General features: G+C 41.2%; 1 protein-coding gene across 1 annotated transcript in view; it reads left to right on the top strand.

The window, feature by feature from the left end:
* Positions 1 to 15,427, top strand: part of ADGRL3 (adhesion G protein-coupled receptor L3) — a 137,874-nt gene that overhangs the window by 48,773 nt on the left and 73,674 nt on the right. The window contains exons 5-6 of the mRNA XM_029084136.1: positions 1,820 to 2,005; positions 5,766 to 5,804. Of these exons, the coding sequence (XP_028939969.1) occupies positions 1,820 to 2,005; positions 5,766 to 5,804 (225 nt within the window). The remainder of the gene's footprint in view (positions 1 to 1,819; positions 2,006 to 5,765; positions 5,805 to 15,427) is intronic.

Below are 15,427 nucleotides of genomic sequence, written 5' to 3'. Positions count from 1 at the left end.
TGCAGTTTTCTGCAAGGCTTACAGAAACATCATGTCTCATGATACATGCTAAGCTCCAGCAATGAACTGCTGGAAAATGTTGAAATTGATTTATTTATGTAAAAGGATTTGATGCAGTTGTTCTTTAAAGTTCTGGGTACCAACAGAAGAGGTCAAAATTCAGCCTCTGTGCTGATGTGTGGCTTTCTTCAGCTGCTCAGGAGAGCAGGCAGCTGTAAGAATAGAATCTGGTTTCTATGGCATTAGCCTTGTGTGTAACAAGGAAGAAATAATTCAATTAAGGAATATATGTTATCATTGCTCTAATGGGAAGAACAACACATTATCTCCTTTATTTATCTTATCTAGATCATCAAATGCTTTTATTCTCTGAAGATGAGCATATGAACATCTTCAGTTAGATTTCATTAAATCAGATCGGCTGTTGCTGTCAAATTGATGGAAATAAGTTATTCATTTATAACTCAGCTAATTGATTTACAGAGAGGTAGAAGCTCCACTTGCAATCTTTCACTAGAATCTCACTTTTATAATAAGCACTAGAAATTGAGGGAACGAGAGAAGTATCTGATTTCTAACTGTTGGAAGATAACACAATTGGAAATTTCGTATGACGAACCCAGCAGAGTTGGTCACTGAGCCCAGCAGAGAAGTGGGAGCTTCATTTAAATATCATCCTGTGTAATTTCTCCTCATCTCTGGCATATTCCCCATAGAAGTGCATTCTGTGGTATATAACAGAGTGGTACATAACGAAAAAAAGACCAGCAACCTGCAATAGTATTATCGTAGTGGGCTGCTCACAGAAAGGAGATGGGACCAGCTGCCCTGTCCCTAATCCGCATGGCATAGAAGAGGAAAGGGGCACCAGATAGGGAGAGCAAAACAGAGCAAGAAAGGGGGAAAAGCCACAAGGGGAAAGAGAGAGTTTCCCACATAATTACACAGTGAATTTCGCTGCAGGTGATTAGTGAGTTTTATGACTCAACTAGACCATAAAAGTCTTTTAGTAGAAGATTCAGCCAAGCAGCCTACTTGGTTTTCCCTTCCAGCGGGCCTCTGCTTGAAGCCTTAAGCCTTTTGCTTCTGAGTTAGTATGCTTTTATGTGCTGAGAAACAGTAGCCTCATTACAGGTGTAGTAGCTAGTGTGGTAAGGAGCATGTCTCCTGCCTGCAAACACTAAGAGGTAAATTAGCACCTCAGTATTAAATCCACATGATGGGAATTTTGAACTTTTTTCTCTTGTTCATCTGGGTTATGTCATCTATTTTTCTTCCTTTTACAGGAAACATTTTTTGTGCAGGAGTTGTAACAAAAATAATCGCTATCAAATAATCTACTGGAATCAGCCACTGCTCTTTCTTGACAGGAGAAACTTTACGTTATTTGTTGGGTTTTTTTCAAGTGGCATAGATAAGGCAATGGAACAAGCTAACTGAAGCCCTCCCTAGCACGGGCATCCCATGGGAAGCAATGCGATCTTTGGTTGCATCTGCTACAATGCAGAGAAGCAGCTGCTACTCAATTCCAGCAGTGCCCTGTGGGAAGATCAGAAATTGTTGTGTTGAAGCCACCAGCTACATGGTGACTGTAACTGGAAAAACCACTTGCATTTAAACCACACTCAAATACTGTACATGATCAAACCATGAAGACCCTTGCTGTAGTTTCCTTCTTGGGAACTTCTTCTCTTCCTCTCTTTTCTTCCCCTCTTCTCTCTTCTTCTTGCAAGGAGTTGACTCGCTTAACACTGTGGGGCTGGAGTAACATCATACTAACAGCCAAGGACAATGTTTTCTTCTGCTTTCTCAATTGCAGATGAAATCGGGGGAGATGGCTGCCAACATTGCCCGTGAGCTTGCGGAACACACAAAAAACCACTTGTATGCTGGTGACATCACGTACTCTGTGTCCGCCATGGTCCAGCTGGTGAATTTGCTTGATGTGCAGCTCCGAAACCTGACTCCAGGCGGGAAGGACAGTGCTGCACGCAGCTTAAATAAGGTAAAAACAGAGGGGCTCAGGAAGGGACAGGAGGCTGAAGAAGGGTTTGGCTCTCCCTGGAGAGCTATTATAAATGTCTTTCTGAAGGACAGCCATTTTAGGGCAGTGATTCTTTCATAGTAGACAAAAGTACCTGGCAGTTTTTCATTTACAGTGTATTTTATTCTGCTGAGAAGTGAAACAGTTGTAAATGCCAAGTGTACTATTGGTGCTGGGAAATGTATACCCTTAGATGTGTAGGTATATGAATTTCAGGTACTTCATTGCGGTCTCAGCTCTCATAGCTCAGTATGGGAATAACTCAAGTGATGCCACGGCAATTATTTTGGATTTGTGCTGGTAGGAATGAGACCAGAATTTTGTACAGCATTTCCAGTGCTGAATCTGTCTGTGAAATGCCACGTAATATGATCCAGAAAATCTGAATGTTTAATGCTCCAAGGGACAGAGAGAGTCTGGATTTTGATTTTTTTATCTTGTAACATTACACAATGTTGATGTGAAGGTCAAGTGAACACTGTTATGCATGAATATAAACAAATAAAAGCAGATAGAAATATTTATTTACACTGGAGAACATTTACCAAAGGCACATAAGATACCATCATATTTACTCTTAAGGTCTTCAGGATGCTTTAGTATTAGAGGGGCTTTTTGGTGATGACCAGTGACTTAGCCCAAAAGCACCTTACTCCATGATGATGGTGTGGTTTCTGTGCCCCCTGTTTGAGAAGAATTATTAGTCCTTTTGTCATTTCCAGAATTAAGTGAAATTACTACATACTAAAGGTGCTAGAAATTGCCAGTTGTAGGAGGAAATACGGGCTGTGGAGTCTGTAAGAATACAGTTAAAGTTGAGGATTTCTTTGGTCCAAGGCCCTCTTTATCCCTGAATCTCATGTAAACACATGGGATAGGACTTATATAGGAATCAGACAGTGAATTGTGCAGGCCTGGTCATCAGAACAAAGAGCAACTGAACCCTGTGGCTATGAACACATGATTATATTGGCCACACAATTAAAATAAAGACACAGAATTTTGTTCTCAGCTGTGGAGCTGGCTCTGACAGCCCTGGTATCCATTTAAATGAGAACAGAACTTGGTCCCAAGGTTATATGGGAAATAAATGATCCCAACTAAGCCTGAAATTTCTTGTGTGTTTTCTGAAGAGAAATACTTTCAGAGAAGTAACATTGTCTTTTTTCTTGTCAGTTATTATTGTAGACTTACACTGTTTTAAATGCAAAGGGCTTCTGGATTGTTTAAGATTACAGCCGCATGGGAATTAAGTCCTGCATCTCATGTGCTTTGCATGTGCTGTGAATTGGGTTATCCTGATGCTTTTAATTAGTACTGCTTCCAGCTATTTTATAACAATGTAGGTAATAACTGTATTAACTGTTACATCAGCATAACATTATTTTTTATAATCATACCATGGTTCTTTGTCTGAAATGATGGTGATGTCTGACAATATCAGGTAAAATCAGCAATTAATGTCACCTACTAACAAGTTTCATGGTTGTACTCTGCTCACTCTTCTGAATATGCCCTAGCCACACCCAACATTTTGTCACTTCAGCTTTGCAAGCACATATTTTTCATCTTTTTGTATCCCACCTTCTGATATTTGTTTTGATTACATGAAATAAGGTTGTATCACGGGGGCAGGTATGAGTTTCCAAGGAGAGGGGGAGACTGGGCAAGGCAGAGCTCCTCAGCTCGGCTGTCACTCCTGGGGTCCCCCTTGCAGGTTTTCCCCCCCCGCCATCAGATTTACACAAGCGGCTCATACAAATCAATTGCATTCTACATTAAAATTCTGGACCGCGTGGAGTCCTGCAAAACAGCGATGCGAGTCAGTGATCCAAATGACAGGCTCAGTAATTTACTTGCTCTCATTCCCCACTTAATTCTTTAGAAGAGCAACTGCTCTGTGTTCATTTAAGAATGCATGAATTCAACTTGGAAGTAGTATTGGTCAAACAAAAGGCAGCAGAGTTACTGCTCCATTTTCCCCTTCACTGATCAAGAGTATTTCCAAAAAAAGGGAAGAAAGTCATTTGCAAAGAGTTTTGTTTAATGCTGTTTAGTCAGAAAGAAAAAATAAAGTAAGCGCTACCCATTAAATATTCTTTTAATCATTAAAGGAAATGTGCTGGGGATCTGAAAGTAATCACCTGTGCTGTTTTGTACTGGGTTTTCTTTACAAACTGATGTACAACGAATTGAAATAAACTGGCAGAATGAGAATTTTTAAAAACCGTCATCTTTCAGGAGCCACTTTCCCATCACTAAAAGCTTTATGCTTTCCACTGGATCAGGCTTAATTAAGGTAATAATTGTTCTATTGCAGACTGGCAAGACCCCTGAGTGGATAGTTCTGTAATTTTCAGCAAGGCTTTCTTTGATCTCCATTTGTTTCTGTAAAGTCTTCGTACTGGCCAAGTTTGCCCAGAGGAAGATTTCTACTGTTACAAATTGATGAATTAGAAATTGAAATTAGGCATTGCGTGATACCTGGGTGTATTTTGTTTATTACAGAACCTCAAAACTCTCGAGGACAAATTTGGCTCTCAGCTGTACTAATGGGATTGCGCTGCTGTGAGTTGAGAGCACAAGTTACCCCGAATCTCTATTGATGTGCAATTTCCAACCCAGGCACATCAGCAAAAACAAACCCAGCCAAGCCAGTGGCTCTGAGCAGACTGATTTTGCGAGGTTTAGTGGCACCGATGCAGAACTCACCAATTCTAGCTCACTGCCTGCAAAGTCCTGGGGAGGTAAATAGGTGCCTGTTTGAATTTTGTGACACACTGAAGTGCAGTTATCAGAAAGAAGGCATGTAAGGGCATATCAAAATACAGTCCTAAACACAGCTTCTGTGGAAAAGGTGGGATTCTTTGTGGAAAAGCTGTTGAGCATATAAAGCATTTAGACCCGGGAATTGCAAAGGAAAGCACAGCTTGGTCTTGGAGAAGCAATTTAGTCCAAAGGAAGGAGAATGGCCTCAACTGGAAATACTACATCGGATTCCCATTTCATTGTTATGTCCTCTCCAGTGGCCCTTTATGCTACGAGGAGCCCTGGGCAATGCTCTCTCCTTTAGTGCAATGTGTTATCACACTCAACATGTGCCTGAGCTGGCTTTAAGCAAGCTCACAGCACTGAAGCTGGAGTGCTGTAGGTTTTGCCTTGAGCCAGAGACCTGAGCAGGTGTATCAGGTTGGGTCCATACAGGTCCATCCTGTATCAGGATGCAGTCCTGCATACATCTTATTCCCTGGAATTGGTCCTGCTCATCCAAAGCTTGGTCATACCTCACTGTGCTGTCACTACTGTCTGACTGCAGAGCCCACGCTCCTCTTAGGTAAATGACCACCAGCCCCATCCTTTCCAGCCTTTTTTGATGTGAAAATAGCATATGTAATCTCCAAGCTGTAAGGAAAATGCCATCTCTTGAGAGTCTCTGCTTGACTTCAGTGTCTCCTACCATCTAACGGCCGCTCTTGCAAATTTGCCAGTCTGTGCTTTACTTCACTGAAAAAGGACTAACCCGTATTTCTGGAGCTGGTCCTTCCAGCCTTCCACTGCTGCTTAACTCACATGCTTCCTTTGGTTTGGTTGGTTTGCAGGAGCTGTTTAAGAGAGAAATGAGGTTTTTTTCATAGGCGTTTTCTTCAGTTTTTTTTCCCTTGTTCTGTCACTAACTTGTTTTTTCTATTCCGTCTTTAATCTGCTGTCTTTATGGACTCAGCTTCAGAAAAGGGAGCGATCTTGCAGGGCCTATGTCCAGGTATTTCTTGTGTTTTTAATACACGTGTCCAGTTGTTTGACTGAATGACTGTGAAGTGGATTTTGTCTCTGTGAATAATCTGATTATTACCATCTTTGTGGCAGCAAGTTCTAAGGTTAAGGTTACAGGATAATAATTTCATTCTTCATTTCCCTTCAGCTGCCCAGTTGCTCTCAGACTTGACAAACATTTGGGACAGAATCTCTGAAGCAGAAAGTGGGAAAAGCCACAGGAGAGATCTGACAAGACTCATCTGACCATCAGAATAAGCAGGACATTATGAATGTGTGCAAGTAAAGAATGCAAAATTCCTGCTCATGGAGGTGTCTCCAGACCAGCTGGGTTTCACTTACGGCATGTCACTCATATAATTGCCACTTGCATTTTCTTAGTTTTCTTTCTTACCCTCTTACACTTGCAAATTTAGAAACAATTTGAAATGGCAACACTTAGCATGAGGGAGGAGGTAGGATCATAATGAAATGCAGAGTGTCCTTGCAGAGGGATGTAGGAAAGAGGAAACTCAAGATAGGATTAGGAACATAATGTCCCATGAAGTTCACCCAGCTGTGACCCGACTTTTGTAGGCTTACATTGTGTTTTACATTAACAAAGTCAAGCCCCAGCATTTTGGAAAGACCTGCTTGCAGGCTTTTCAAGAGTGGGGCCTCGGGCTGTGTTATTTATCCTGTCACCTTGCCTTATAGCATTTGCTCCAGTGACTTTTATATAAACCTGTTTGTATACTATGGGTGAGTTAATGCTACTTTAAGAAATGTGAACGTTTTATTTTCTGATTTCTGTCTTGTGCTTATGAATGTTGATGTTGTACTTACGGGTGGTTGTTCGTTATTTATATGTATATATAACATACAGAGGTGTAAAAATGAACTGTGTGTTTCTGGAGGTGGCTGTCTGTACCTGAGTTTTCCTGCGAAATTCAACTACCTACAGTCAGTATTGACTTTATTTTGTGAGCACATATTTCATTTAGTGTGTGGGATTAGATGATTTAGATTTCTAGGACATTAAAAATAAAACAGTACTCCTCTGTGCTTGTAGACTGCCTTCCCTTTGGATATGGTCATGAGAGAAAGACACCTTTTCCCTTCTATATACCTTAGCAGATAAAGAGCTATGGAGTTATGCATCTTTTGTCTGGAGTGACTTCTCTTAAGATCTCAGAGAAAGTAACTAGCATTTGAAGGAATTCAGGAAAGCTTACAGTGCAATGCTCACTCCCAAGCTAGCTAGCTTGTCTACTGGTATTACTGTGAACATGGTGAGGTTGGTTTGACTGTGGAGCACACAGTCCTGTTGGGGACTTTGGGTGCTTTCTGACCCATAGTTGTCCTTTCCAGTAGCTTCATGGGCATACTTTTCAGAGCCAATGCATACTCCTGGTCTTTTTGTCTTCTTTCAGATAGTAGTGAATAGTGAGTTTAGTGCACTCTACAGAAAGCTTGGCCTTGATAGAATAAAGCCTGAATATTCTTCACAAACTTCAACTTACCCTTCATTTCAAGGACTTCTTCCTTTTCACTTGGAAAGGCTACTTGTATGTTTAAACATTAATCATGCGACTGCCTCTTTAGTAGACGAAAACCGATGAAAGCTTATTGCTTGAGCTGTTCAGTATAAATATGGACAAAGCTGGTAAATATATTGAGGAGGACAGTCCTGTAATGGAAGGCTTGAAGAATGAACTAGATGACCTAATTGAACCTTTCCAGCTCTGCTTTGTATTATATGGAAGTAAAGTAGTGTATCTGGACATATTTTTGTACAGTATGTTTCCATTTGGAAAATCATGTAGCTAAAGTCACCCAAAAAATCTTCTGAGGAAGAGTTTGTGTGTAATAGCAATTAAATGTGACTGCAGGTATTCCTATTACAGGCCACTTACTCTTTACCAGGTAGTGAAATGTCTGGGCTGGCTAAGGCAATTTAGCATAGATTTTTCAACAAATCTTAAATGGTGAAATCCTGGACTTTGTGAAGTAGATGGGAGATGGGAAGTCACTTGGGAAATATGCCAACGATGGCAGAGAAACAGAGTTTTCAACCTTGCTGACATGATCTTCTTGTGGTGATCCCATTAATGTGAAGAACATCCATGGCTGAATTCAGCTCACAGGGCTGGAAGTGTACCAAAGGGAAGTGCAGTACAAAGTTTGTGAGAGATGTCCAGCAATTGTAAATATCAAAAGTGCAATTGAGAATAGGTGGATTTTGGGGAGGAGGAGGGTGGCTTGAGAAGATAATAATTGCTAAAGTCAGTCTTACTGTTTTCTTTGGGCTGACAAATTTAAGTGGTCATGACAGAGCCTCTGTAGCAATTGGGGTGCAAAGTCCTCTTGAGCCCAAAATAAATGAATACAAATAAATATGTAAGACATATCTGGAAATTTTGCGACTTGATCAAATATGAGACTGGGAATGCCATATCAGATTACCATCACATCTCTCCAGGTAGCTTTATAATTAAAATAAATATTGATTTAATTTGTGCAGTGTCACAATATTTGTTGAGTTAAAAGCTCAGGGATTCTATTTACTGGGCATAGAGGTTACAAATACTGCTCTTTTAGTTTCAAGTGTGGTAAATGATCTTTTTTGCCTCAAAAATCCAACAAGAACCAACTTGACAGGTGATGTGATAAATACATATTAATATAATGACTGAACAACTGCTGGAAGATTTTTCAATCATGGTGATATTTAAGAAACTGCCACATGGGCTTTAATTTGTGATGCTGAGAGTCAGTTTAAGCTGAGGTGACCAAGGTGGATATCTGAGATGGATGAAGCGAGTGCCCTTGGAAAGGTGCTCTGTTAGGTAAGGAGAGCTTGGACCCCATGTGTGGCTTTTTGGAGAGCACAGATCTACATCTCACATGCCCACCTGTCTGTGCTGCACTGTTCTTGCACTCTATTTTGGGAAAGGGATGGAAAAGTCATCGCGTGGGAGAATGAGTCACGGTGGGTGACACATTTGATTAGCATAGCTTCGTTTGATGACGATTAGCGTAGCTTTGTTTGATGACTGGTGTGTGACATAAGCCGATATGAATTTTCTATGATTTTTTCAGAATTGATATTTCTTCAGTTTCCAAAGGCTTTTCTCCTTAAATTGAAGCACTGGAGTTGTAGAAAACATGAAACATTTGTCTTTTGGGTGCTATGAAACCGGTTTTGGTGTCACAGATTTCTTCCATGCGCTTCAGCAAGTGGCATGTGCTCACTATTTCTCAGCTCCCCAACTTAAAATGTCATGAGTACAATTCCCCTGGCTTCTGGGAATGAAGGTGGGGTAGTAAAGGAGGAAAAAAAAAAAAAAAAAAAAAAGAGTATTCATAGATTGCAGTAAGTGAGGCCATATTAACAGGCAAAACTTAAAATTAGAGACTTTTGCTGTAAGATTTAGTAGCTGGAAACACAAGCTTTAATAAAGGCTCATACCACATCTGAGTGTGTAGTCTTTTTATCATATATGTGCACCTGATTGCAAAATCTGAGCTCATCTCCTTGCTTCACTTCCATTTGAGGACTGGAGCTCTGGGGCATCATGAGGCCAATGAATTCCCCTGCAGTGCCAGCCAGCAACCTCTTCCCATGTGAAACGGCATGCTGCATTTGGGATGCAGATCTCAGAAGACAAAAACTTCACAGGGTTCCCATGCTTTTTGGTTTTCTATTTTTTACAGCCAGTCTCGGTGGCTTCAAAGCTGGAGGCTGGTGAGTACAATAGATAGCTTGAGTGGCAGCTTTGTGGGGAGGGTGGAAGGAGGCAGCAGAGCATTGCTTTTGCAGCATTTTCCTGGTCTAATGGTGTTTGCTGTCCTGGTTCCTGGATCCTTCTGGTTCCTTCCTCCAGGCTGTCCTGTGAGTCATCTTTCCCTGTTTTGGGATTCTGGGGATTCTGGGCTAGTCTGTACAGCAAATGGTGAAGATTATGGAGATGCCACCCACTCTGTGAAAATCACAAGAGCTTCTGGGTGCATGTGTCATCAGAGCCACCAATGAAGCTGGTGCTGAGCTGCTGGCAGGTTCCAGGTAGCAGACAGTGGCAAGTGGTTGCAGTCAGAGTCGTCCTTGGAATTCCATTTTCTGAACGTTTCACACTTGTAACGTGGGTTGTTTGAATTGCTGTACTAAGCAAAAAATGAAGGGCTTTCCTCAGAGAATTCAAAGCATTAAGTTTAGAGCTGAGTAGAAGAGACTTTTTTTTTTCTTTGCTAACCTAGAGCTCTCAGCAGATAAAAGGTGCATCTGGGACTTAGCCAGTACTATTTAAAGTGGATTAATTCTGTTTGTCCCACTTCTCCCTTGCTTGCATGGCTGGTCCCAACTTCTGTGAAGACTAAACGAAAGAAACTTGTAGCTCTGAGAGGGAGCGTAAATTAAATTATACTGCGTTTATTTGTGTTCTTGTTGCGCCTGTAACAAGAAAGACTAACCTCCATTACATAGAGAGGGGCAAATTAATGAGGATTTTCGAGTTCCTTGTTTGGCCACTTAATTGGCTGTATGACAAAGAGCTCTGCAGTGCCTGTCAAACAACTTTCAGAGTCCTCTAATGATTTGCGCATTGCTCAACTTCTGATGCTATTCTGCGCGGCCTGTCAGGCGAGGTATCATTGTTAAAGTGGCTGAATAAATTGGCTAGCAGTGTGCATACAATGTCGTATATTAACTATAGCTACAGGGAGTACTTTTAGCAGCTTTTTGAAGAGATCGAGATGTTTGCCCATCAGCATCAAAGTGCCCCAAACTTTCATTTAATATAATTAAAAGGGCATCTGAAAGAAGTGTGACTCGCAGCGGGGTTCTGTGGTTTGGTAGCCCTTTGTTAAAACTCTGTGAACTTAATATACTTCACAGCTTGAGAAACCTGCACTTGATTTGTGTCAGCCAGAGCGAAACTAGAAATCCCCACCCTGCGTGTTTCTGCCACGGTGAGCCTGTTGTTAGGGGAGAGGAAGATCAAAGCAGCAGCCTTGGGTTTGTCACTGAACTCCAAAATTCTTCAAATAAATGTTAGAAAAGAAGGTGACCACATATTCCTCTACCCACAACTGAGCTCCACCTATGGTTATGTGCCCACATGTAACATGGCAAAACTGAGAAAAAAAATATAGCATTTTCTGCATTGCTCCGTGCTTACTCTCTGCGTTAGGCTGAGTCAGTCCTGGAATCTGGTGGTACCAGTAAGAAGTCTCAGTATAAATTGCCATAGAGGTCAGTGGGAGGTTCCCTTTGATTTGGACCATTGGAGGAAAGGATGAGTCTCACAGACTCCCTACGAGTTCCCTTGAAGGCTGTGGATATTCTGTCAAAGAGGCATTTCTTGTTTGCAAGCCATTTTCCTTTCTTGCTACAGCTTTGCTCACTTCCCCAGGATAATTATTCTACCGGTTGCTTGTATAGTCTCAAATCCGGAACAGTAGGACAGAAAATACAGATGATTCATAGATGCAGTTCTCAGCTTATTCTGCAGGGAAGATCTCATTAGATGAAATAGATCGTATGTTATTTCCTTCTTCCCAATCAATTCCTTTTATTTCAGTCCTACAGATGCCTTCTGACCTTAAAATATTCTTCCTCGTATACTAAGCAAAGCAAAACCATAACCTGTAATTTGTAACCTTGTTCTAGTTCTCAGATCTCCTTTTTTTTTTTTTTGTGTGTGTGTGTGTGTTCCCATTAGGAGATTATTGGTAGTTCAAGGCCAAGATTGTAAACCTTGCATGCCTAGTGCACGACCATTAATTCCATAGTTAAGCATTTTGTAGATGGTCTGATTTTAATAAAGGTCAGTACCTTTTTTCTCACTGCAGTGAGTTCTCAGCACCACTGAAATTCATGCCATTTCTGAGTCAGTACAGTTCCTGTAACCACAGCATAAACATTTGCTGTAGTGTTGAAAAGAAAAAGTTGTGTGCTCTCAATCTATGAAGCAATTTTAGAAATTCCTCTGCAATGTCGGGGAAAGTTCTCCTCTTGCCTTTACCATGAGTGGTGAGTAGGTTTCGGCTCAGTTCACCAAAACTGGTACCATCAGTTTACAGTCACCATTCTGGTATAGATGTAGGCCAGTGCTTCTGGCTTAGTTTTGAAGGCAGAAGCAGAGATTAACCGTAGATATTTTAACAATTTATTTATTTCTTTTAGAGCACTCATTGTGGTGCAGCTAGTTTCAGTCTAAATATGTGTTTGTCCATTTCATTGAATATTATAATTGTTTTGTGATCTTACTGCTTTGTAAAAAGCCTTAGAAACCGGCTGGGCTTCCCTGTAAGAAATTGTGTCCAGTATGCTTACTTATGCTTTGACCACAGCCAGATTTTAATGTGGAATTAAAAGAATAAATGTCAAGGCAAAAAACCATCCGAGGGTGAAAAGCCTTGTCAGACAGATTTGAAGGCACATCTCAGCTAAGAAGTAGGACTTAATGCCATCACTTATCCAAAATGACATTTTTCTTGTTTAGGAAGCTTGAAGAAATGACAGGCATCTATTTTTCACCTGAAGTCAAACAGACCACATGACTTTTCTAGTTTGATTGGTGACCCCTGTGTAGTGGGATTGGAGTGTCATTCATTTGCCACTCTAAAAAGACACGTCATTTCCTGAGCTGGTTCCTTTCAATTTAATAAGCTTGCCAGCAGCGGCTTCTTGCATGCCCAAACCCATGCTGTCACTCTGGCCCTCTTCTCCAAAGGGCCTGTTCTGGCTGCACCAGGTGCATTCAGGGTTAATGGGAGTTTCTCTTGTACTGGTGCTTTTTCTGGCCAGAGGCAAGAATCACACAACTTCCAGCAGCACTTACCATCAATGGCATTGATTGTGCCTTTAACTCAATTAGTTTGGAGGCTTGCAAATATTGATAGCTTAAGAAAAGGTTTTGTTTTAGCACTGGTATTTCATATGAATATAGAGCAAAACCAGCTTCTTGAGCAAGGAAGCAGGTAACCTTTTTTTAAAGTACCACCGCTTCCCAGTAGCAAGAAGGAAAAAAGGGCATAACGTTGTGATCACTGAACCATATCCACATTTCAGTGTATCTGCTCTCTGACAGGTTTTTCATTTTCACTGTGCACTGTGGACCTGAAAGGGTTTTCATGCTTTTTTTCTCCACTGATTTGCCGTAAACCTCAAGCTGCTATTACGAAGTGATCTAGTAGTGTTTTTGTATGCTTTGAATAAAGATGATGATACACTTGTTTTGGAGACCTCAGGCAGGACCAAAAGGACCAGAACCTGAGGCTGTAAGCACAGCCTGAGGCTTTGTCTATGTGATTGTGCTTTATAGCCTTAGTGCTGCTGTTCTTAAAAAAAGGTGCACTAACCTTTTTTGATGGGGCTGTGCCAGCAAACACCTTTGGCACAGGTGTAGCTGTACAAGCACTGCTTGTTTCATGCACCAGCCCTGATTTTAGTCTACCACTGCAAAGCACAGCCTTGTTGCTGTAGCTGCTTCTATCCTTATTTTTGAAAGTGCAGTGCATGAAATATTCCTGTGAGATCAAGAAAGACAAGTGTTAGCAGTATGAGGCAGGGCTTTAAAAGGTATAAAATGCAGATATTTTAATTAGAGATGGCATTGCAAAAGTGGAGCTTTAATGCCCTGTGACACTGTCCTCATTCTCCTAAACCTGCTATAGGAGGTAAGACTTTGATGTAGATTCCATGCAAAACAATGTATACATTGACACTCCTTTCTAAGTAAGGACAAACTGCATATTTGAAAATTACTCAGCAGAAGGATTCGACCAATATTCTCTTTAGGGCCTGCTGGTATTCACTTGCCATGAAGCAGTATTTTCTCCAGTGATAAGTTTGTTGGGGTTTTTGTTCTTCTGCTGCTGCTGCTCAGCAGGAGACCAAAATGAACAATAAGTGTTTAGAGAGGTCCTAACTCTAGGACAGCTGCTGGTTTTCTAAGGTTAGAGTTGCTGTGCTTAAGCACCATAGCACAGTGCAGTCTGGTCCCAAATTTGATGAGTACATCTAACATCTCTTAGTGATTTCCAGTGTTGGCTCCCAATTAAAGGAAGTTTTTATATTACAGAATCTGCTTCTGTGAAAGAGCAGTGCCTTGATTGTTGGTATGGTGAGAGATAAATAAATGGATGTGGTATCACAGGATGTATACTCCCATCCTAGGTTTAAACTCTGTGTCGCACAGCCAGGTATTCTCACCAGACATTTCTAGAGAGGGAGAAGATAAAAATAAGTGAACAAGCAAAATTGAGTTTTATGGAATGAAGCACCTGTCACAAAGGAAGTCAATGGGATGTGTACGATTAGCATTGTAGTAATGTATAATTACTGTAAGACTCCTAATTAGTTACCCTTTGACAATATATCTTTTAATACCAATTTGTAAATGTCTGAGGAGGAAGATTTACATTTTGTTTCTGTTTTATAACCTCAGGACAAAATTAAAAAGAAAAAAAAAGTCAGCATATACCCTTCTTTGGGAAAAAAAAAACATCTCCCCCTGCGATTTATTAACATTTATTTATATTGAATGTACACTCTGTGGTACTATATAACTGCATAATGAAAGGGATCACCATCATGGCTTTTGTTTTCTATGCCTGGAATGTTCTTGCTCTTCTCTCGATGTCCAGTTGTAGCCACTGCTGGAGACAGGAAAGGTCAACCCTGTCTAATATTCTGAGACCCAGAATGGCTACTCTTTATGGGCTTGTATTTAGGGGGTTTGGCTTTGCATGTATAGGTGCCCTGACATCACAGGCAGTGCACAGCTACACCTGCCTATTTTGGGATAAAAAGGGAGATTAAAGTCTTCCTTCTTGGCTCCCTTCTTCCATGCCCTTCTTCCCTCATTTGATCTTAGGCTACAAACAAGCAAGCTATGTCTTGTAAAAGCTTTCCCTTCATGCCATTTGAATTACTTTTGTCCTTCTCCATAGGCATTTGTGTGCTTGTACTGTCTATTTATTAAACCCCAAGCCCCAGCAACTGTGCTATTGGTTTAGTGCCATGCTGTGGGTGATGTTGAGGTATGTTTGGGCTCCAAGCCCCACATTTTTATTTTGCATGAGGCTCACAAGGATGCTTGGGAAATTGTTCATGCAGTTGAGCTGCATTTGGAAGAGGGATCAGGCAAGGGAAGAGAAGAAAACCACAACAGAGGAAGTCCTTTAGCTTGGGAAGCAAGGACAGGGTCCTTGTGAGGTAGGTGGTCCTTGGAGGTCCTCCTCCAGTGAGGTAGACAGGCAGCATCCTTTAATAGGTACTGGGTTCTTCAGGGATAGGATTAATCTCATGTGACTTTGGGCACTTTAATGAGGATAGTACTTGCTGTAGTTCCTTCTGCTTACAGTGGAGAGAGAAACTGGAGAGTGTCTGGGATCCTGACTTAGCTGCACGTTGAATTCTTGAAGTGAAGCGGGATGAAACTAGGTCAGAACTTTCCTAGCTCCCTCTGAAAGTCCCTACCTTTATCAGGGATCTCAGGTAAAACCTATCACACTCTCAGCTCCCACGCACACCTATCTCATGCTTTCTTAATTTCAAAGGTCCTCTGTCAGGGCTAACCCTCCTTCTCCTGGTCATTGAGAGGTTTTACTGGGAGCTTGGCACTGCTG

The sequence above is a fragment of the Antrostomus carolinensis genome, unplaced genomic scaffold (genome assembly GCF_000700745.2).
Source record: "Antrostomus carolinensis isolate BGI_N321 unplaced genomic scaffold, ASM70074v2 scaffold2043, whole genome shotgun sequence".
Lineage (NCBI taxonomy): Eukaryota > Metazoa > Chordata > Aves > Caprimulgiformes > Caprimulgidae > Antrostomus > Antrostomus carolinensis.
Note: the sequence above shows the minus strand (reverse complement) of the source record. Positions and strands in the feature narration are given on the sequence as shown.